Genomic DNA, 19,712 nt, shown 5'->3' on the forward strand with positions numbered 1-19,712 from the left:
TTGCAGCGTTTTGATTTGTTGGCCATTAGTGAGGGGCGGGGCTAGCCCTAACAGCTGGCCAATCGGATGCGAGATCAGTTTATTTCATGATGACTTCGACACAGGAAGCTCTATGGAGGGGGCGGGGCCTAACCAGCAGTGGTTGGATGGTTTGGGGCGATCGAGGCGCAGTGGTGAGAAAGCTCCACGCCGTTGATGATGTCAGCAGTAGTAGCAGCATCATGAACCTGCCAGCAGGTTTCTGGCTCCGAATTGATCCAAGTTCAGCAGAAAAACATGAACAGTCGGATCCGTTCCGGTCACCACCGGTCCGGTCCAGGTTCCTCTGGAACCGGCTCGGCGGGTCTGGAGGGAGAGCGGAGCGGCGGGACAACGGCGACCTCCACGTCATCCTGCAGGGGGCGCAGCAGCTGCTGGAAGACATACAGGATGTCAGCGGCTGCAGGACAGGAACCAGGAAGCTGCAGGTACACTGACCTGGGCGCCCTGGTCCAGGTCCAGCTGCAGAGCCTCCATGGCGGTCCGTTTGGACTCCAGGATCTCCTGGAAACAGGAAACAGGTTTCAGACTCGGATAATCCCAGGAGAACCGGAGTCACTCCTTCACTTCCTGAAAGCTGCTAGTTCACATTAGAACCTGGAATTAGGCCATTCTGCTAGCTTATGTAGCAACATGCTAACTAGCTTCTAGCAATGTTAGCTTAAAGTTTTACTCCATGTTTTCTGAGGAGGAGTTTCTCAACTATTATGAACCTGGTGGCGACTCTGTGATGTCATCAGTTCAGTTGCTAAGCTAACACTCTGTGATGTCATCAGCTAGGTTGTTGCTAAGCTAACGAACTCCTTGCTGCTGTGCCTCCAACATTCCAGAGAAACCAGAATGATGAGTTCAGTGCGGAGGATGAAGATTTCTCTTCTTCCAGACCTTCTCCTCTCCTGCAGGGCGGATTCTAACTTTGTGTTCACAGGAAGCTGAAGAAGAGCTGCTGCCGTGTTTGGAGGCTGCAGACAGGAAGTACTGAGAGTAGAAATACTTCAACGTGTTTTTGCGCCAGTAAAAGTAAAATCTCAGGCAGCTGACTGAACAACCGTCTGGTTTCCCTTCAGGATGAATCAGCTGTTCCTGAGTTAAACTCCTCCCGGTGTTTCTGCTCCTGATCAGAACCTGTGGAGAAGTTCCGGTGCCGCCCAGCGGAGCGGCCCTCCGGCCTCTTACCTGCAGCTTGAGGGCGGCGTTGCTGCGCGCCGTGGGCTCCACGCTGCAGACGGACAGCGCGGCGCTCAGCTGCGCCTCCTTCTTCTCCAGAGTCTGGCTCAGCGCCTCCATCTTCCTCTGCAGCAGGATCTTCTTCAGGCCGCTCCTCTGCTGGACGTCCAGGATGCTCTGAGTCTGCCTCCTCAGCAGCTCGTCACGCTCCTGCTGCACCTGCAGGGAACACCTGGAGGGGTCGGCAGGGAGGAGCAGGAGGAAGAGGAAGGAGCAGGAGGGAGGAAGGAGGTTTACCTTGTGGAAGGCCTGCAGCAGCAGCTCGTGTTCCACCGTCAAGTCTCTGAGCTCCTGATCAACCAGCTTCTGCTGAGCTCGGTACTCCTGCTCACACACCATCATCATCATCATCAGCAGCACCATCAGCGCTGAGCAGCTTCCAGGTGTTGGCTCCGCCCCCTTACCTCCATCCTTTGCTTGGAGTGCTGGTGCTCCTGTAGCCGTCTGTGCAGCTCCGGCAGCTTCTGCTGGACCTCCTGCAGCGTCGTCTTCAGACGCTGGTTCTCCTGCTGAGCTGCTGAGATCTTCTTCTCCCACCGCAGCTTCTGGTTCTGCAGCTTCTTCAGCTCGCCCTGGAACAGAGAGGGAGGGCTCAGGGGATCCAGAGGGATCTACTAAAGAGGATCCAGAGGGATCTACTCCAGAGGACCTAGTGGGATCGACTCCAGGGGATCCAGAGGGATCTACTCCAGAGCTTCCTGCTTACCTTCCACCTGTCCAGCTCCTCCTGCTGGTTCCTCTGAATTCGGGAGAAGTATTCCTCTCCTTTGCGTAGGACTCGGTCGTGTTCCTCCATCAGCGATTCCATGTGGCTCTTCATCCGCTGCTCCACCTCGCTGACGGCCGCGCGGCGCTTCCTGACCTCCGCCTGCATCAGGGAGTGCGCCCTCTGGTGGAAACTCATCTCCAGCTCTGGGGAGGAAGCGGCCGACCGGCGGCATGAAGCAGGACAGAGGAGGAGGAAGAACGGTGAGGAAGAGGAGCTCACCGTGGATCTGCCGCTCGTACTCGTTACCGAGCCTCATCAGCTCCGCCTGGTGCTTCTGAGGAGGAAGAGGAGGGTGAGACAAAGAGGAAGAGGAGATGAAGAGCGTTGTGTGGTCTCCTCACCAACTGCAGCTCCTTAGCGGCGCCGTGCTCCTGGATCATCTTCTGCTCGCCAGCCGCCTGCAGATCCTGGAGCTGCCGCTGCAGATCCAGCTCCGACCCGGTGTTCCGGTCCCGGAGCAGCGAGGAAGAGGAGATGGCGTCCGTCTTCATCTCACAGACGGCGTTGTGCTGCTCGGACAAGACGTGCTTCAGCTTCTGCTTGTAGACCTGAAAACCCGACACAGATTAAGGATCTGGACCAAGAGGCGGGGTCAGAGGTCACGCTTCGACAGAACTCACCGTTATCTCGACACGGTGGCGCTGCGCGGCCTCGTCCCTCTGCCGGACGCCGTCCCTCAGCTCCGCCTCCGCCTCCTCCAGCCGCCGCCGGGAGATTTCCCACAGGCCGCGGATCTTATCGCGCTCCAGCTGGAAGTAGCTCCGCTCCTCGCGCTCCCGGTCCAGCTCCTCCCGCAGCCGCACCACGTGCTCTTCCAGCTGCAGGGGGACACTCCGTCAGCCGGACCGCACCGGACCGGACCGGCTACTGGTCCAACTCAGAACCACTGAAAACATGTTTAATCCCTGCTTAAAGGTTATTTTAATCTGTCAAACAGGCCTCATCAGAACCAGATGAACCCGAATCCTAACAGAACTTTCTTGTTCTGTGGTGAATTACAGGCAGACTGCGCTCACAGAGAGCCCTTTAAATCCACAGTCAGGTGCCGGTCTGCTATGTCTCCTGACTTCATCCTCCTCAGGTTTTATAAATACTTTATCAATCATACGTACCGATAATATCACTTCTCATTCAAACATATTATTATGCTTGTACGTTGATATAAATATGAAGTGACAAATGTATTCTTTATTGCTACTAGTTGAAAGAGAAATTTTAAATTATATGTAATTAAAATAATCATAATCCGCTGTTGCAACATAAACAGTCCACAGTACAGAATGACGTAACCGTATGAAACAATAACACATTTGGAATATGTTGCCTAAATTGTGGTGAAAATGATATGGATTTAAGTAAAATCTGATGTAAAACTGAAACCAGCAGCAGCAGAGAGAGATCCGCTCCGTTACTCTGAGGTTTAAACAGCGGCCTCGTTCTGACCAATCAGATGTTTAGATTTTTGTTGTAATTCCTCCTGTTCTCCAGCAGATGGAGCTGCGCGCGCTTTCAGGGCTAATCCACAGTTCGGTGGTTCGATTCCCGGTTCCTCCTCTCTAACATTAACCTGCTTCATGTTGGTTCCGACGGGTTGAATCGGTTCCGGATTGGTCAGAACCGGACTGAAATGTTTTTTATTCGGTTACACAGATTAACTAAAGAGTGAACAAACACCAGTTAGCCTCACTAGCATCAACCAGCGGCTCCCACCTGGTCCTTGGACATCTCCTCCGTGGACAGAGCGTCCACCACCGCGGAGGGCTTCCCCTTCCCGGACTTCTTGTTTCTGTTCTTCGGCGGCTGGAGGTGGGAAACCCGGAGACATCCACACCGTTAGAGCTGCTGATGCTAAGCTACCATGCTAACAGAACTTTGAACCGCACCGTGATGCCGACATCTACCAAGTTATTGATGAAAATAAATATTTCCTCACCATCTTATTTCACCGATCGGCTCCACAGCAGCAGCAGATTTAAACCCCGCAGGTTTCAGGAACGCGAAGCGAACCGCAGATCTGCGGGAATAGCAACATGAGGCGCTGCCATGGCAACGCGGTCACGTGACAGAAACAAAGTTTCAAGTAACCCCCAGTCTAAATATTCCTCTTCAAAATTAAATAAAACTAAAACCAAAGCAATATATTTAAAAGTCAGGTCGTCAAATATCATTTTGAGTCTCTTTTCACCGGACCGAACGAATCAAACTTCCGTGAAATTTAATCTATTTAATCTGACGTCACGTTCACCTTAACTTCATAAATGTAGACATTCCTGACTGTAAACATTTAAAAATTAATCATTTTCTATATCTATATGATATCGTTAGATGAGAGATTATAAAATACTGGCTCAGCTCAAATAAAAAACTAAATAAAAATAAAAGAACTTTAACATTTCAAACCATTTTATATTTATTGAGAGACTTATTATTTTACTTGTTGCTATTTTTTAAATTTCATTGTGCTTTCTTCATTCACAATGACAATAAAAGGAAGTTTTGGGTTTTTTTATAAAAAAATTTAGGTTGAAATGGAAAAAATAACAACTGAGAATGAAATAATTTTCTGCAATCCTGTGGAAACATCAGGAATCAGACCTTTAATGTTTTCTATTTCATTTTTACATCAACTTTTAACTCAGGCTGTAATGAAACATTGTTTCATAAGCACCAATAAATAATCAAATTATTAATAGTTTTTAAATTAGTAATTTGAACCTTTTTTGTTAAAACGTTTATTTTAAAATACCAGGAAACAGCCTGGTTTGACCTTTAACCCCAGCTCTCCTCCACATTCTATCCAGATTTTGTTCTCCATCTTCCTAGAACTAGAACTTATAGATAGAAACGTTCATTCCTCATCACTTCCTGTTGCTAACTAATCGAGCTGTCGATTTGACCTGTTGGAACTTTATTGGACCGGTCCGGTTGTTGTAACTCGGGTCCGGTTGTTGTAACTCGGGTCCGGTTGTTGTAACTCCGGTCCGGGTCTACGGAGGCAGAAGTTCTGGATCCTTTGGGTCCAGAGTGGAGGTTCTGCTCTGATCACAACCAGGTGAGGAAGCAGCTCAAGCGGGACTTCAGGTCTGGTTTCATCCGGACAGTTTGGTTCCAGTCCAGGAAGTTGACCGCTCTGGTTCTGCTGCTCACTTAGAGCCTGAAAGGTCAAAGGTCATTTCTGGATTTTAACTCCAGAATTCAGACATTTTCTGTCCAACATGTTTTCCTCTTTCTGACTGAATTCATCCAGAAATGATCAATAATCTGAGCTCTAATCTGCTTCAGATCATAATCAGATTTAATCCTGTTATATTCCAGACCAGCTGAAGGAAAACTGTCTGGAGGATCCAGAGCAGATCTGCATGTCGAGTCACGATTAGCCAAATGTGTGTGTGTGTAATATTTTCCATTTTCCTGACATATACTACGTTGTGGGGACCGAAGCCTGGTCCCTACAAGAGGGTCAGAGGTCAGACTTAGGACTACAGTGTGAATTGAGTTTTTGTTAGAGTTAGGCTGTAGAGGGCGTGGCGTAGCGGTTAGCCCGACCCGTGTTTGGAGGCCTTGAGTCCTCAACGCGGCCGTCGCGGGTTCGACTCCTGGACCTGACGATATTTGCCGCATGTCTTCCTGCCTCTCCTTCCCCGTTTCCTGTCAGCCTGCTGTCATTTAAGGGACACTAGAGCCACAAAAGACCCTGGAGGGGTAAAAAAAAAAAGAGTTAGGCTGTAGAAATGAGTGGAAGTCAATGGAAAGTCCCCACAATGATAGCCACGCAAACATGTGTATTAATGTGTGTGTGTACAGGGGGGGTGTGTGAGTGGCAGCAGCTTCATCAGAGAGAACACACTCACTAGTTACATGTTTCCTTCACTACTCAGTTTATTTCCCAGAAGCAGGTTTCTATACAACATTTACAGTCAGAACCAGAACCAGAACCTCTTGCTCCTGGACGCCTGACCCGGTGAGGTCATGACCCTAGGACCGGTCGGCGCCACCGGTTCGGCTGACCTTGGCCAGATCTCTGAAGGACACGGTGGCGGAGCCGCGGCGGGCCGGCTTGGCCTGCAGGAACCACGGAGCAGAAAACCGTTTTAATGTTTTTATGGAGGTTCCCAAACCTGCTCTTGGGTTTTTCCCTGTTTGGTTTATTAAGTCAACTATGGAAGGAAGATCCTGTCAAAACTGTGACTATAGAAATAAATAAATGGCTTCAAAAAGTAATTCATGTGCCAAATATTGCTTCCAAATAATAAAAATTAAGAACTTTTCCATCTTATTTGATTATACAATGGCACTCACTAATACTTATAATTTTCAGCAGCATTAATTAAACACCATCGCTATTTTATTATAATTTTTTTTCTAAATTTGTCATATTCTCTTTATTTAATACTATTTTTTGTTCAGTTTCTTGATTTCATCACGCATTAACACATTTTCTCTTCTCCTTTTTTCTCATTGTTTTTGTTTATTTACAGATTTATTTTTATTTTATTCCTGTTCTCTTTTCTTTTCCAACAGTTTAAATTCAGAAGGAAACAGGACAAGAAAAAATGAAAACATAGTCAAAAATAAAATGGAAATAAGCAAAGGAGAAAAGAGTAGTGGAGAAAATGCAAAATGGAAATACTGGAGAAAATAAATCAATGTATGATCAAATCAAAGTCAATGTCATTGATATTAAATTAATACAGAATATGAAAAAATAAGAAAAAGTAAAAGAAATAAGAAATAAATTACTAAAACAAAAATATTTGTCAACCTGTATAAGAAATTAAGTTTAGAAAGTTCTTATTTTCTGGATTCAATATTTTCCACATTAATTACGTCGTCAAACCATTTTGATTTTGGCAGGATCAGCCCTCCGTATGGATATAACCCAACCTAAGGGAGCAGAGCAGTGAAGCGTAGCAGCTCAGGGGGCGGGGCCTGTTCCCCTGCTGCTGATTGGCTGTTAAAGGGCCTGCTCTCACCTGGGACTCGTGAGGCTTCCAGCCAATCATGTGGAGGATCTGGAAGGTGGCGGGAACTGACCCGTCCGGGTTTCCGTACATCTCTGAAATGAGACAGACAGGATGAAACGTCCCGCTGGTCCAGAATCAGACCAGCTTAATCCAATCCGGTAGATTACAGGCATGAAGAGATTAAAACCTGGACTACTCCAAACTTTCTGCTTGAAATTCTGATCAGTTTTTGTTTTTGGATCAGAACCTTCATAACCATTTATCCTCTGGTCATGAAGAACATATAAACATTCAGTCCAGAATTAGCTGGAAGCTAATCCATAAATCCATAAATGATTAGTGGAACTAACAGGAAGTTCATAAAGTCCAGTTAAAACCGGGTCCAAACGCTGCAGACAGAGTTCTGATGAAACTAAAACCAGATTTCTGCTGTGGCTCCCTGCTAATCCAGATTAGAATCTCAGGTCCTCATCTCATCATCCACCAGCGATCTGATTGGTCCAGAGCGCGTCTCCTCACCTTTATAGACGGCTGCGGCTGCTAGCATGGTGTCGCGCTGCAGCATGGAGCGCCTGTTCCACGCGCAGTTACTCTCCCCCATGCCTGCAGGGGGCGACACGTCTCAGTCTGCTCCTCTGCAGGAAACGTTACTGTTTGGATTTCTCAGCTCTGTACCTTGCAGGTCCGTCATGAGCTCCATGATTCCTGGATAATGAACCTGAACATCATCAACGTCCTGAAAACACAGAGGAGGAGAGGTCAAAGGTCAGACTGCTTCACTGTCTGCTGCTTCAGGAAGAAACGTGGCTCAGCTGAGCGGTGGAAGATTTTATTGATCCGTACAGGAACTTCCTGCTCTGTGCATCGAGGTCAACGCTTCAGACAAACCGTCCAGAACCAGAACTAATGCTAGCACTTAGGCTAACATTAGCCTTTTGGATCATTTTAGCATTGCTGCTACACACTGCTGTCTGCATACAATATGCAATACACTAATACAGGTCAACATGCCTGTAGCTGATGTTAGCCCTCATGCTAAAGTCAGCTTTTAGCTAAAATGCTAATTTTAGCTAAAAGCACTTTAGCTAAGTGCTTTTAGCTAAAAGCAAAATGAGCTAAAATTAGCATTTTAGCTCATTTTGATATAAAGACAAACTTGGAATACTGAATGGACTGAGTCAAGCCGAGTCCCTCAGAACCTCTAACAGCTGCTGGATCGGGCCTAGCAGAACCAGAACCTCACCACGGTGAGCATGTTGAAGCGGGCCCGGCCCAGCAGGTTCCCCAGGTCGGTGACGGCGGTGTAGGGGGAGACGTGGGGCGAGAAGCCGCCCTCCCGCTCCATCTGGGCCAGCTGCAGCGAGCAGCGCAGCTCGTACAGCGTGTCGCCGCCCGCCATGGCGCCGACGAAGACGCCGTCCGGCTTCAGGACCCGATGGATCTGCTGGGAGAGGCAGCATGAGGGCGGAGCCGACCCAAACACAGAACCACAGACAGAACCTCTGACCGTACCTCGCTGAGCGCCCGGGGAAGGTCGTTGATCCAGTGGAGGCTGTGAAAGGGAGCCGCATCAGAAAGAGCAAAACTACAAACTAAAGGGTCAAATATCATCTAAATATTTAGCTAACTAAATATTTCAGGTAAATCTGACTAAACATTTAACAAGCTAAATATTTAGTTAGCTATTTATTACCCAAAATATTTTCTAAACTTACTACATATTTAATAAGCTAAATAATTACCTAAATATTCAGCTTGCTAAATAGATATGTAGTAAGCAAAGCATTTAGCTTACTAAGCTAATATTTAGTTAGTTAAATATTTAACTCAGAATTAAATAAATTTAGTTTGGAACCGTGACATTTATAAATATGAATATAGAAAAAACACAGGTTTAAAGAATGAACACACATAGTTTTTCCTCTGTGACAGGCAAATCAAACTACTGCTGTTATTGTTTTACAGTGTAACTTTAGAAACAAGATCCTGTACAGAACAGAAGTCCTCCAACCACTAGGGGGAGTCTGGAGTAGATACTGTAGTATTATCTAATATGCTGCTGTTCTGTAATACTGTAAAAATCCGCATGTTTGAAAAAGACATGAAGAAAAACTAGACTGTTCTGTCTTCCTCTGTTTCTCCTGGATGTTTGGTGTTTTAGTGTCTGACTCCCCCTGCTGGTCTGGAGGACTTCCTGTTTGCAGCGTTTTTCTGCTACGTTTGTTTCCTTGTGTTTACGTGTGAGTCGTTGTTCTGTTAGCTCCGTATTGATCTGTTCCCTGATCAATCTCTCATGTAAAACCTGAGCTGAGCGCCCCCTGCTGGAGGAAGCCAGGCTCTGCAGGTAAAGCTGCGTCTCACCTGAGGCTGCTCACCACCAGGTGGAAACTGTTCTCCCTGAACGGCAGGAACTCCTCATCAGCCACAACGCTCCGGGTGGGAATCTCTGACCGCCGGCCCAGCTTCTGAAACACAACACAGAGAACCGGGTCCATTGGGATGAACCGGGTCCACTGGGATGAACCGGGTCCACTGGGATGAACTGGGTCCACTGGGATGAACCGGGTCCACTGGGATGAACCGGGTCCACTGGGATGTGGGTCAGCACTCACCAGAGCCTGCTGGGAGACGTCAGTCAGAACCAAACGCTGCACCACTTCCTGGAACATCAGAGAGGAAAAACTCAACCTAAACTGGGAATCTTCCAGATTCCCAGTTCAGGATGGAGCTGCAGGTTGGAGGAGTTTCTTCCTCTTCCTCCTCCTCCTCTTCCTCACCTTGCTCAGATGTTCTGCTATGTAACATTTTCCTCCTCCCATGTCCAGAGCCAGGGGAAATGTCCTGAGGAGAGGACAAACGGATCAGAACCTGCCAGACTGGACTTCAGACGGAAACCAATCAGATTGAACTGGTTTCATGGTTCCTGCTGGACCAGAACCAGAACTCACCTGGCGATGTCATAAACCCGATCAGCCACTCGACTGCCGACCTGCAGAACACAAGATCCAGATGAGACTGTTCCTCCTGGAGAACCAGAACCGGTCCGGAACCAGAACCAGACCTGAGGAGTCCAGAAGGTCCAGACCACCAGGTTCTGGTTCTGATGGTTCCATTACTGAACTCAGGAGGAATGAAAACATGAGTTCATGACTAAATCCATTTTCAATAACAATCCAGACTGAACTCCATCATCAGAACCTGAATCCCGAACCGAACCCCAGTTTCACCTCTTCTCTCAGGTAGTCGTACTGGTGCCCGTCCTTCAGAACCGCGGCCCAGTTCTTCTGCCTCCTCTTCATCTCCCTGTTGAACACATTGATGCTGCCTGATCCAGATCCGGGTCCGGAACCAGTACCGGGTCCGGACCGGGCCCTGCTGGGTCCAGATCTAAACCTGCAGCAGCAATAGGTCGCGGGGGTCCGGGTCCACCCTGCCGGACCAGAACCGGCTCCCTGCAGGAGCTTCTGGACCCCCCGGCAGCTCATGGTTCCGCTTCCAGCCAGAAGAACTCCAATATGGCGGCTTCCTGCCCGCAGTGACCTCGGTGACCTCCGTTCGCGGCCGGTCGGAAGACCCGGTGGGCGGATCCAAGCGGAGGAACTGGATCAGAGGCTGGAAGCGGAGCCGAAGTCAGATTACTGGGATTACTGGGATTAAATTCACAACCTGGAAAAATAAAAACAACTAAAACCTGAAAATATTTCAACTGAAAAACTGGAGTTACTATAACTATAAACTATAAAATAACAATTTTATTTTTCTATTTAAGCTCTCCAAAGGGTTGTGAATACAGCCCAAAAAATCATTGGCTGCCCTCTCCCCTCACTGGAGGACCTGCACAGCGACCGCTGTCTAAGAAAAGCACAACACATCACAAAGGACACTTCTCACCCCGGACCTTCTCTGTTCACACTGCTGCCTTCAGGCAGAAGATACAGAGCAACCAGAACCAGAACCAACCGTCTCAGAGACAGTTTCTACCCGACAGCAATAACTAAACTAAATGCAATCAAAAACAAACATTAATCATCATAAATGATGTGAGAATGTGGCTGTTCTGATTTTTATTTTCCAGTTGTTTGTTGATTCTTACATTGTGTGTGAATTGTGAGACAGTTATTTTTTGTTTTTAAGTTTGTTTTTAACCGACTGATGGAACCTTTTAAATTTCGTTGTCCTTGTGACAATGACAATAAAGATTTATCTTATCTCTAATCTTTGGTCCATTTAGGCTCATTAACATAAAACATGAAGAATCTCTGAGTGAATTTAATAAATAAAAAGACCTGAAATATGATAGAATTCATGTTGAATAATAAACACATGACTGTTTGAACTGTTTTGTATTTTCCTCCAAAAACAAAATGAATCATCAAGTTGTTAAAAAATAACTGGGTCATTTTGTCATGTTATGGAAATTAAATGCAATTAAAACTATTTTTTTTACCTTTTAACATATTTACTGGTTAAATTAAAGTTTTATTTAAAAACATATAAACGTTTATGTGACCGTTTATTTTCTGATTATTATAGGAAGTATAAATAATTTGGATAATAAAACCTGAATCTGAACGTTCACCGAGCGATCTGCGGTTCGCCCTTTTTGTCCCTCTGTTCGCGCCGTACTGAGTCAGAGGCGGAAGGAGCAGAGTGCATGCTGGGAAAACACGTGTGAGGAGGTTAGATAAGGTAACTTTTATTTTTAATTCCAGCCGCTGGTTCTGGTTCTGGTTCTGGTTCTGGTTCTGGTTGGTCCTGCTAGCTGCTTAACCGCCGGACTCTGTGCTTTTTCTCTGGGTTTTGAACGAACCGGTCCGGTTCGGTACCAGACTTTAGTTGGTCTCATATTCTCTGATCCATAAGATGTTCCGATAATCGGCTCGGTGGTTTTAATGTTTCTGCTGTTATTTCATCATAAACTGGTTCAGTTCGTCATTTTCACCAAATAAAAACCAGCCGACGGAAAATAATAAACCAATCATTTTACAAGATTCAGTTGAATTATTGCGGTGTGAATTTTCCACCGGTTCGGTTCTGATCAGATCAGTAGGTGAGGTCAAAGGTCAGAGGTGTATTTATTTATGTTTGCTGGAAGAAGATCCGCGCAGACATCAGAGCGGATGAAAAATGTTTGTGGATGTTGAGGATGGAAGGATCTGCAGTAGCAGTCAGTCCTGCACCCAATCAGAAAAGGCCTCTGACTGAAGACGTTTCTGTCATGCTAACATGCTAACAGCTCAGTGTCTGCTGAGCAGAGATGATACTCCACAGTGACGTCCTGATGGCTTCATCGGCTGTTAGCTAGCTCTGCTAATCCGCTTCCTTTGCTTTTGCTGCTCCTCTTTCAGTCTGTCTGGTCGTTTGGTTAGAAAGACGTCGGATTCGGGGATGTGATCCTCTGAACTTCCTCCTTCAGGTTTTATTTGAGCTTTTCAGATGCTAATCAGCTGATCCCAGCTGCTCCTGTCCTGCAGGCGGCGCTGTGCTCTCCCCCAACATGTCGTCCAGGAAGGAGCAGGCCGACGATGAGCGGTTCCGTCGGGTCCAGAAGGACCCCAGGTTCTGGGAAATGCCAGAGAAAGAACGCAAAGTCAAGATCGACAAACGTTTCCAGTCCATGTTCCACGACCGGCGCTTCCAGACGAAGCAGACGGTGGACAAGAGAGGACGACCCGTCCAGCTGTCCACCGCCGCCGACCTGAGGCGCTTCTACCAGCTGGAGGAGGAAGAGGACAAAGAGGAGGAGGAGGAAGAGGAGGAGGATGACGTTCAGGTCCAGGGACAGAAGAAGAAGCATCTCGGACGAGGAAGCAGAGCAGCAGAAGAAGGTCAGAATCATTTTACAGTCCAGTTTATTTATTTCTGAGACGTTTCATAACAAATATCGTCTCCAGGAAAAAATCTTCTCAGTTCAAACAAACAAACATTCGGCTTGTTTAAATAAAGTCAAAGATGAACTTTTATTTCCTCATGTTTAGTTCTGAAGAATGACAGCTAAAGCTAACTGAGTTAGCATTCATGTCTTCCTCAGATGATGACGAGGAGGAGCATCAGTCAGGAGATGATGATGATGATGATGATGATGATGATGATGATGATGATGATGATGATGAAGAGTCCGGTCTGGACTCTGACGATGACAGCGGACCGGATCTGGCCCGAGGAAAAGGAAACATGGAGACCAGCTCTGATGAAGACGAGGATGATGATGATGTGGACGACATCCTGAGGAAGGAGGAAGAGCAGATCGAACACGACTGGGGGGAGCTGTGCAGAGACGCTCGGCGGAGCGAGGAGGTGAGGCGGCGCGGAGCGGAGCGAGGTCCTAACCAGTTCTTACCGTGTCCTGAACGAGTTCTTAACGTGTTCCAGGTTTCTGCTCGGCTCGCCGTCTGTAACATGGACTGGGATCGAATGAAGGCCAAAGATCTGCTGGCTCTGTTCAGCTCCTTCGTACCTAAAGGGGGCGCTGTGCTGTCTGTGAAGGTAACTGTGCCTGAGAGACGAGACCCAGGGTTTATCTGGCCCTCCGAAGCCGCCATGTTGGATCAACAATCTGATTTTATTGTACCCACCGACAGAACCAAGCCAGTTCGCCTTTTTGTCCTGACTAACAGCAGTGCATTGTGGGTATTGTTGTCCAGATTTTCCCGTCAGAGTTTGGGAAGGAGAGGCTGAAGGTGGAGGAGACGCAGGGACCGCCGGAGCTGAAGGTGCTGCCAGACGATTCGGAGAACGAGACGGAGGAAGACAGGTGACCTGGGAGGTTCCTGCTGCTGCGCTGCCCCCTGCTGGGCGGTCTGCAGCTCATCGGCTGTCAGTGTGGAGGATCCTCTGAAAACAGCCAGGGGGCGCTATGGAGTCATTTCTCTGTTTGTTCAGCCTCCAAATGTTCAGTTTGTATAACAGTAGAAGAAGACAATAACAATAATAATTGTGAGGCAGCAGTGTATAGTGTATGTCACTATAGCAGCAGCATTCTCTATAGCAGCGGTCCCTAACCTCGGACCGGGCAGCCCGTCGCAATTTTGCTGCGGACCGGGGGGGGGGGGGGGGGGGGGGGGGGGGGTCGTAAGTATCGAGTCCGATGCTGTTGTTTGGGGCGGGGGGCGCCGCAGCAAGGTGGCTCAATTTTGACGCGCGAGACGTAACCGGTAAAATCCGGTTTAGGATTTTCAAAATAAAACATGGGAAAGTAGTTCATTATTTCTTGCGTGGCCCGGTACCAATTGGGCCAGTGGTTGGGGACCACTGCTCTATAGCAGCTTCCTGTTGGTATAATTAGAAACAGATAAAAACAGATATTTTGCTGTTAGCTAGCAGACGTTTTGCTGTTAGCTAGCAGACGTTTTGCTGTTAGCTAGGAGACGTTCTGCTGTTAGCTAGCAGACGTTCTGCTGTTAGCTGGCAGACGTTTTGCTATAAGCTAGCAAACATTTTGCTGTTAGCTAGCAGACGTTTTGCTATAAGCTAGCAAACATTTTGCTGTTAGCTAGCAGACGTTTTGCTATAAGCTAGCAAACATTTTGCTGTTAGCTAGCAGACGTTTTGCTATAAGCTAGCAAACATTTTGCTGTTAGCTAGCAGACGTTCTGCTATAAGCTAGCAGACGTTCTGCTGTTAGCTAGCACACGTTTTGCTATAAGCTATCAGACGTTCTGCTGTTAGCTAGCAGACATTCTGCTATAAGCTAGCAGATGTTCTGCTATAAGCTAGCAGACGTTCTGCTATAAGCTATCAGACATTCTGCTGTTAGCTAGCAGACATTCTGCTATAAGCTAGCAGACGTTCTGCTGTTAGCTAGCAGACGTTTTGCTGTAAGCTAGCAGACGTTCTGCTGTTAGCTAGCAGACGTTCTGCTATAAGCTAGCAGACGTTCTGCTGTTAGCTAGCAGACGTTTTGCTATAAGCTATCAGACATTCTGCTGTTAGCTAGCAGACGTTTTGCTATAAGCTATCAGACATTCTGCTATAAGCTAGCAGACGTTCTGCTGTTAGCTAGCAGACGTTTTGCTGTAAGCTAGCAGACGTTCTGCTGTTAGCTAGCAGACATTCTGCTATAAGCTAGCAGACGTTCTGCTGTTAGCTAGCAGACGTTTTGCTGTAAGCTAGCAGACGTTCTGCTGTTAGCTAGCAGACGTTCTGCTATAAGCTAGCAGACGTTCTGCTGTTAGCTAGCAGACGTTCTGCTATAAGCTAGCAGACGTTCTGCTGTTAGCTAGCAGACGTTTTGCTATAAGCTATCAGACGTTCTGCTGTTAGCTAGCAGACGTTCTGCTGTAAGCTAGCAGACGTTCTGCTGTTAGCTAGCAGACGTTCTGCTATAAGCTATCAGACATTCTGCTGTTAGCTAGCAGACGTTTTGCTATAAGCTATCAGACGTTCTGCTGTTAGCTAGCAGACATTCTGCTATAAGCTAGCAGACGTTCTGCTATAAGCTAGCAGACGTTCTGCTGTTAGCTAGCAGACATTCTGCTATAAGCTAGCAGACGTTCTGCTGTTAGCTAGCAGACGTTTTGCTGTTAGCTAGCAGACGTTCTGCTGTTAGCTAGCAGACGTTCTGCTATAAGCTAGCAGATGTTCTGCTATAAGCTAGCAGACGTTCTGCTGTTAGCTAGCAGACGTTTTGCTATAAGCTAGCAGATGTTCTGCTATAAGCTAGCAGACGTTCTGCTGTTAGCTAGCAGACGTTTTGCTATAAGCTAGCAGACGTTCTGCTGTTAGCTAGCAGACGTTCTGCTATAAGCTAGCAGACGTTTTGCTATAAGCTAGCAAACGTTCTTCTGTTAGCTAGCAGACGTTCTGCTGTTAGCTGGCAGACGTTCTGCTGTTAGCTAGCAGACGTTTTGCCGTTAGCTGGCAGACGTTCTGCTGTTAGCTGGCAGACGTTCTGGGTCCAGATGCGGTTCTGTTGCTCCTCTCAGGGTCTACAGGGAGAAGCTGCGGGATTATCAGTTCAAGCGTCTCAAGTATTTCTACGCTGTGGTGGAATGCGACTCTGTGGAGACGGCGGTGAAGATCTACGAGGAATGCGACGGCTTCGAATACGAGAGCAGCTGCTCGGTTCTGGACCTCCGGTACGATGACGAATTAAAACGTTCCGACCCGGGTTTCGTTAAACTCGAGTTTCTAAGCTTCTTTCACTCAACAGTTTTGTTCCTGATGACGTGACATTTGACGAGGAGCCCAGAGACGTGGCAACGGACATCAACCTGACGGCGTACACGCCCAAGCTGTTCACCTCCTCCGCTGTCGCCTCCTCCAAGGTCAGAACCGGTTCTGGGCTGACGGGACCAGAAAACCCGTTTCATGGTGGACTCTCCATCTCTGAAGTCAGTTTATAAGCTAAAGCTTCTGACCACAGCAGCTGGTTCTGGTCCGGTCCGGTTCCTGAGAATGAATCAGACACATTATATATGCTGCTGAAGTTCATCCATTTTGTTTGCTTCACATCTCATTACGATCAATGGCTTACATTGTGGAATAGTGAGATGATTATTAATGTAATGAATATTAATGAGATGATCAATAATCTGATCATGCTTGGATCTGTTCTGGACCAATCAGGTGCAGCTGACGTGGGACGAGACGGACCACGAGCGCGTCACGGCTCTGAACAGGAAGTTCAACAAAGAGGAGCTGCTGGACCTGGACTTTAAGGCCTACCTGGCCTCCTCCAGTGAGGAAGACGAAGATGAAGAGCAGGAGGAGGAGGCAGGCGGAGGTGAGGATCGAGAAAAGTTTTCTGGTGCTTTAAGGAGACGAAGTTGTGCTGAGTTGTTTGTTTCAAACAGAAGAGACGATTGGAGAGGAGATGGAGGAGAAACCTCAGGAGACACAGAAGAAGAAGAGGAGCGAGGAGCAGATCAGTAAATACAGAGAGCTGCTGAAGAACATCCAGAGCAAAGAGAAGAGGCAGCAGGAGGACATGGAGATGGAGATCAGCTGGGTTCCAGGTACCAGGAGGCTCCGCCTCCAGCCTCTCGGCCCGACGGCAGAGAGACTCATTGTCCTCCTCCTCAGGTCTGAAGGAAACAGCGGAGCGGCTGGTGAAGAAGAAGCTGGAGGCCAAGGACCAGCTGACGCCCTGGGAGGAGTTTCTGCAGAAGAAGAAGGAGAAGAAGAAGCAGAAGAAAAGTGAAAGAAAGCAGGTGAGTGGCGCCTCCTCCTGACAGAGCTCTGAACTGCAGGCGGTAATGATTCTAACGTGACGTTTTCTCTGTCAGGGAGCAGAAGAAGAGCTCAGTGACGACGAGCTTCCTCCTGATGTCGACCTCGGCGACCCGTTCTTCTCAGACGAGCTCGGACCGTCAGGTGACGTCCCCGCAGGACGCTCGGTTACCACGGTGACATTGTTTTGGCCGTCGACGTTTAAAACAGTCGGTCACTCAGTCGTGGCGCCATGTGGCTGGCGCAGAGCGATCCGGTCAGTAACGGCGCTGCAGCTTCCTGTGGCTCATCGTTTCCCTCAGAGCGACGGAGTTCATCCACCAAGGAGAGAAAAACCCAGAATCAAGCCGACCGCCAGCAGCAGCTCTGGCAGTTTATCAACCATCCAGTTTGTTTTCTCTGCCGTTAAACGCTGGGAGAAGATTTTATTACAATCTCCTGGTTCTGACTTCCTGTTTCTTTGCTCTGTTTTCACCTTGTTCTACTTTAAACCTTAGACAAACAAACCTGGACAAAAAAAATCCAGATATTTAAAGCTGCATTTTGAATCAAACTTGACTAATTTACTGCAGTTCGTTTTGGATCTGAAATTCAGTTAAAATCATTTCTGCTCGTCTTTAACGAAGTGAACCTTGACTGATTCATGTCGTGTTTTATGTTTCAGACATGAAGAAGAAACAGAAGAAGAAGAAACGAGAGGAAGAGCAGATTACGGCTGAGGAGGAAGAGGAGCGGCAGAAACAGAAGGTGCAGAAAGATTCCCAGCCGGGTCGTCGTCTGACTCCAGGAGTCTCAACCGTCTGCTTGCTTCCAGGCCCAGATGGCTCTGCTGATGGAGGATGACGAGGATGAAGCCAAACACAAACACTTTAACTACGACAAGATCGTAGAGCAGCAGAACCTGAGCAGGAGGAAGAGGAAGAAGCTGCTGAGGAAGGGCGAAGCGCCGCTGGAGGACGACGGCTTCCAGGTGAGACCTTCATCCTCAGGCAGGATTTACCTGGAAGGGCTGCGATTCTCACACTGGCCTGACGGGGCAGCGTTGCTTCTACACCCGGACAGGCCGGCCACCGCTAACTAGTGGAAGAATTTCTATAACCAAAACTAAAAAACGGACATTGAACTTTATTCAACTAAAGTTTACGAAACTTTTAAAATTAGCTGTTTAGAAATTATCTGGAAAAATTAATTTAGGGAAAGCTAAGTGCGCTAAATGTTTTCGAAGTTAGCAAAAATGCTAAAGTGTTACGCTAAAGGTTAGCTTTACCATTAGCACACTGGCAGAAGTTTCCCCATCACTGCCTGCAAGGATTTATAGATCATTCTTCTCACAAACCTGAATCCATTGTTCATTTTACTGAGACAAAACAATTGTCAAAACGTAAATAATAGAAATAATTGTCATCATCAGTAACAATGTACCATCTATTAAATACTAGTCTATTATTTGTAACATAAATATAAATATTTAATTTATAAAGATATAATTAAATATTTAAATGGGAACCGTTTTTAATAAGCTTTTATTTGAGACATTATTAAAGTACTTTAATTTAGCTCTTTTTTTGTTGTTGTATTTAATAAGACAGTTATTATTTAATTATGTATTTATTAAATTTGCACCAACACCATTTAAAAATAACAATAAAAACCTCAGATTCACCAAAGCTATTGAAATATTAGAAATGAGTGGCAGGTTCAGCCCTCCGTAGGTCGGTCGATGATGCGGTCTCTGTCTCCAGGTGGACGTCTCCGACCCGCGCTTCCAGGCCGTCTTCACCTCCCACCTGTTCAACCTGGACCCGTCCCACCCCGGCTTCAGGAACACCAGAGCCACGCGGAACATCCTGGAGGAGAAGCAGCGGCGCCGGCGCCGCCAGGCCACGGGGCCTGGCGGCGGACGGGAGGGGGCGGAGCCTGGCGGCGGACAGGAGGGGGCGGAGCCTGGCGGCGGACAGGAAGCAGCCGAAACCGAGCGGGAATTGGACTCAAAGAAGGCGATGGATCCAAGTCTGTCGCTGCTCATTAAATCCATTAAGAGCAAAACGGAGCGGTTCCAGGCCCGGAAAAAACAGAGAGTGACCTAGTTCCTCCTGAAGGCGGACCCACTTCCTGGTTCTGATCGGCCCGTTCTGATCTGGACAGCAGCCATTTTGAATGTTTTATTATTAAATCTTTCATCTCAAACTGAATCATTATTAAAAAAATGAAACATCTGAAGATCCAGCTGAAGTTCTGACGGTCACTGAACTCGTCATTTGGGTTCAACAGGAAGCGGTGTCACAATAAAAGCCTCCAAAGAGAAGCTTTTATTGTGGTGATGATTAAATATTTTGAGCATCCTGATTGGTTGGATTTAACCAGCAGACACTGGAGTTCTACTGGACTGGAGTTCTACTGGGACGGGTTCTGACCAGAACCAGAACCATTTGGGTCGACCCAGCTGAACATGAGGATTGGTCTGGAGCTTGTGTGTCAAATTCGAGGCTCAGGGGCCAAATCCGGCCCGCCAAAACCTTTCATGAGGCCCTTTGAGGAAACAA

At 47.4% G+C, this 19,712-nt stretch overlaps 3 protein-coding genes across 7 annotated transcripts; 1 reads left to right on the forward strand and 2 right to left on the reverse strand.

The window, feature by feature from the left end:
• Window positions 1–78: 78 nt before the first annotated feature.
• Window positions 79–4,267, reverse strand: gas8 (growth arrest specific 8). Of its 2 annotated transcripts, none has more exons than XM_014474299.2 (11): window positions 3,969–4,267; window positions 3,746–3,835; window positions 2,656–2,853; window positions 2,377–2,583; window positions 2,255–2,309; window positions 1,973–2,178; window positions 1,671–1,838; window positions 1,504–1,590; window positions 1,216–1,425; window positions 478–543; window positions 79–413 (listed from the first exon to the last, which is right to left on the reverse strand). In XM_014474299.2, exons 1-11 carry the CDS (start codon window positions 3,969–3,971, stop codon window positions 300–302), a joined length of 1,404 nt encoding a protein of 467 aa, XP_014329785.2. In that variant the 5' UTR covers window positions 3,972–4,267; the 3' UTR covers window positions 79–299. The 2 variants fall into 2 exon arrangements, with proteins under 2 accessions (XP_014329785.2, XP_023188968.1); XM_023333200.1 differs by having other exon boundaries at window positions 79–410; window positions 3,969–4,266.
• A 1,634-nt stretch (window positions 4,268–5,901) lies between these two features.
• ndufaf5 (NADH:ubiquinone oxidoreductase complex assembly factor 5) lies at window positions 5,902–10,548 on the reverse strand. 4 transcript variants are annotated; one of them, XM_023333293.1, is made up of 11 exons: window positions 10,227–10,548; window positions 9,948–9,988; window positions 9,777–9,840; window positions 9,612–9,617; window positions 9,361–9,464; window positions 8,512–8,551; window positions 8,243–8,443; window positions 7,675–7,735; window positions 7,519–7,602; window positions 7,009–7,091; window positions 5,902–6,097 (listed from the first exon to the last, which is right to left on the reverse strand). In XM_023333293.1, the coding sequence occupies exons 1-11, from the start codon at window positions 10,482–10,484 to the stop codon at window positions 6,011–6,013; spliced, it is 1,029 nt and encodes a 342-aa protein (XP_023189061.1). In that variant the 5' UTR covers window positions 10,485–10,548; the 3' UTR covers window positions 5,902–6,010. The 4 variants fall into 4 exon arrangements, with proteins under 4 accessions (XP_023189061.1, XP_023189060.1, XP_023189059.1 ...); XM_023333292.1 differs by having other exon boundaries at window positions 9,612–9,620; XM_023333291.1 differs by having other exon boundaries at window positions 9,612–9,659; window positions 10,227–10,547.
• A 1,078-nt stretch (window positions 10,549–11,626) lies between these two features.
• On the forward strand, window positions 11,627–19,385 carry esf1 (ESF1 nucleolar pre-rRNA processing protein homolog). Its single transcript, XM_023333896.1, has 14 exons — window positions 11,627–11,688; window positions 12,474–12,827; window positions 13,031–13,296; window positions 13,372–13,485; window positions 13,644–13,753; window positions 15,924–16,076; window positions 16,151–16,265; window positions 16,567–16,723; window positions 16,794–16,955; window positions 17,023–17,150; window positions 17,226–17,313; window positions 17,834–17,916; window positions 17,984–18,139; window positions 18,912–19,385. Exons 2-14 carry the CDS (start codon window positions 12,497–12,499, stop codon window positions 19,254–19,256), a joined length of 2,208 nt encoding a protein of 735 aa, XP_023189664.1. The 5' UTR covers window positions 11,627–11,688; window positions 12,474–12,496; the 3' UTR covers window positions 19,257–19,385.
• The last annotated feature ends 327 nt before the right edge of the window (window positions 19,386–19,712 follow it).

The sequence above is a fragment of the Xiphophorus maculatus genome, chromosome 5 (genome assembly GCF_002775205.1).
Source record: "Xiphophorus maculatus strain JP 163 A chromosome 5, X_maculatus-5.0-male, whole genome shotgun sequence".
Taxonomy (NCBI): domain Eukaryota; kingdom Metazoa; phylum Chordata; class Actinopteri; order Cyprinodontiformes; family Poeciliidae; genus Xiphophorus; species Xiphophorus maculatus.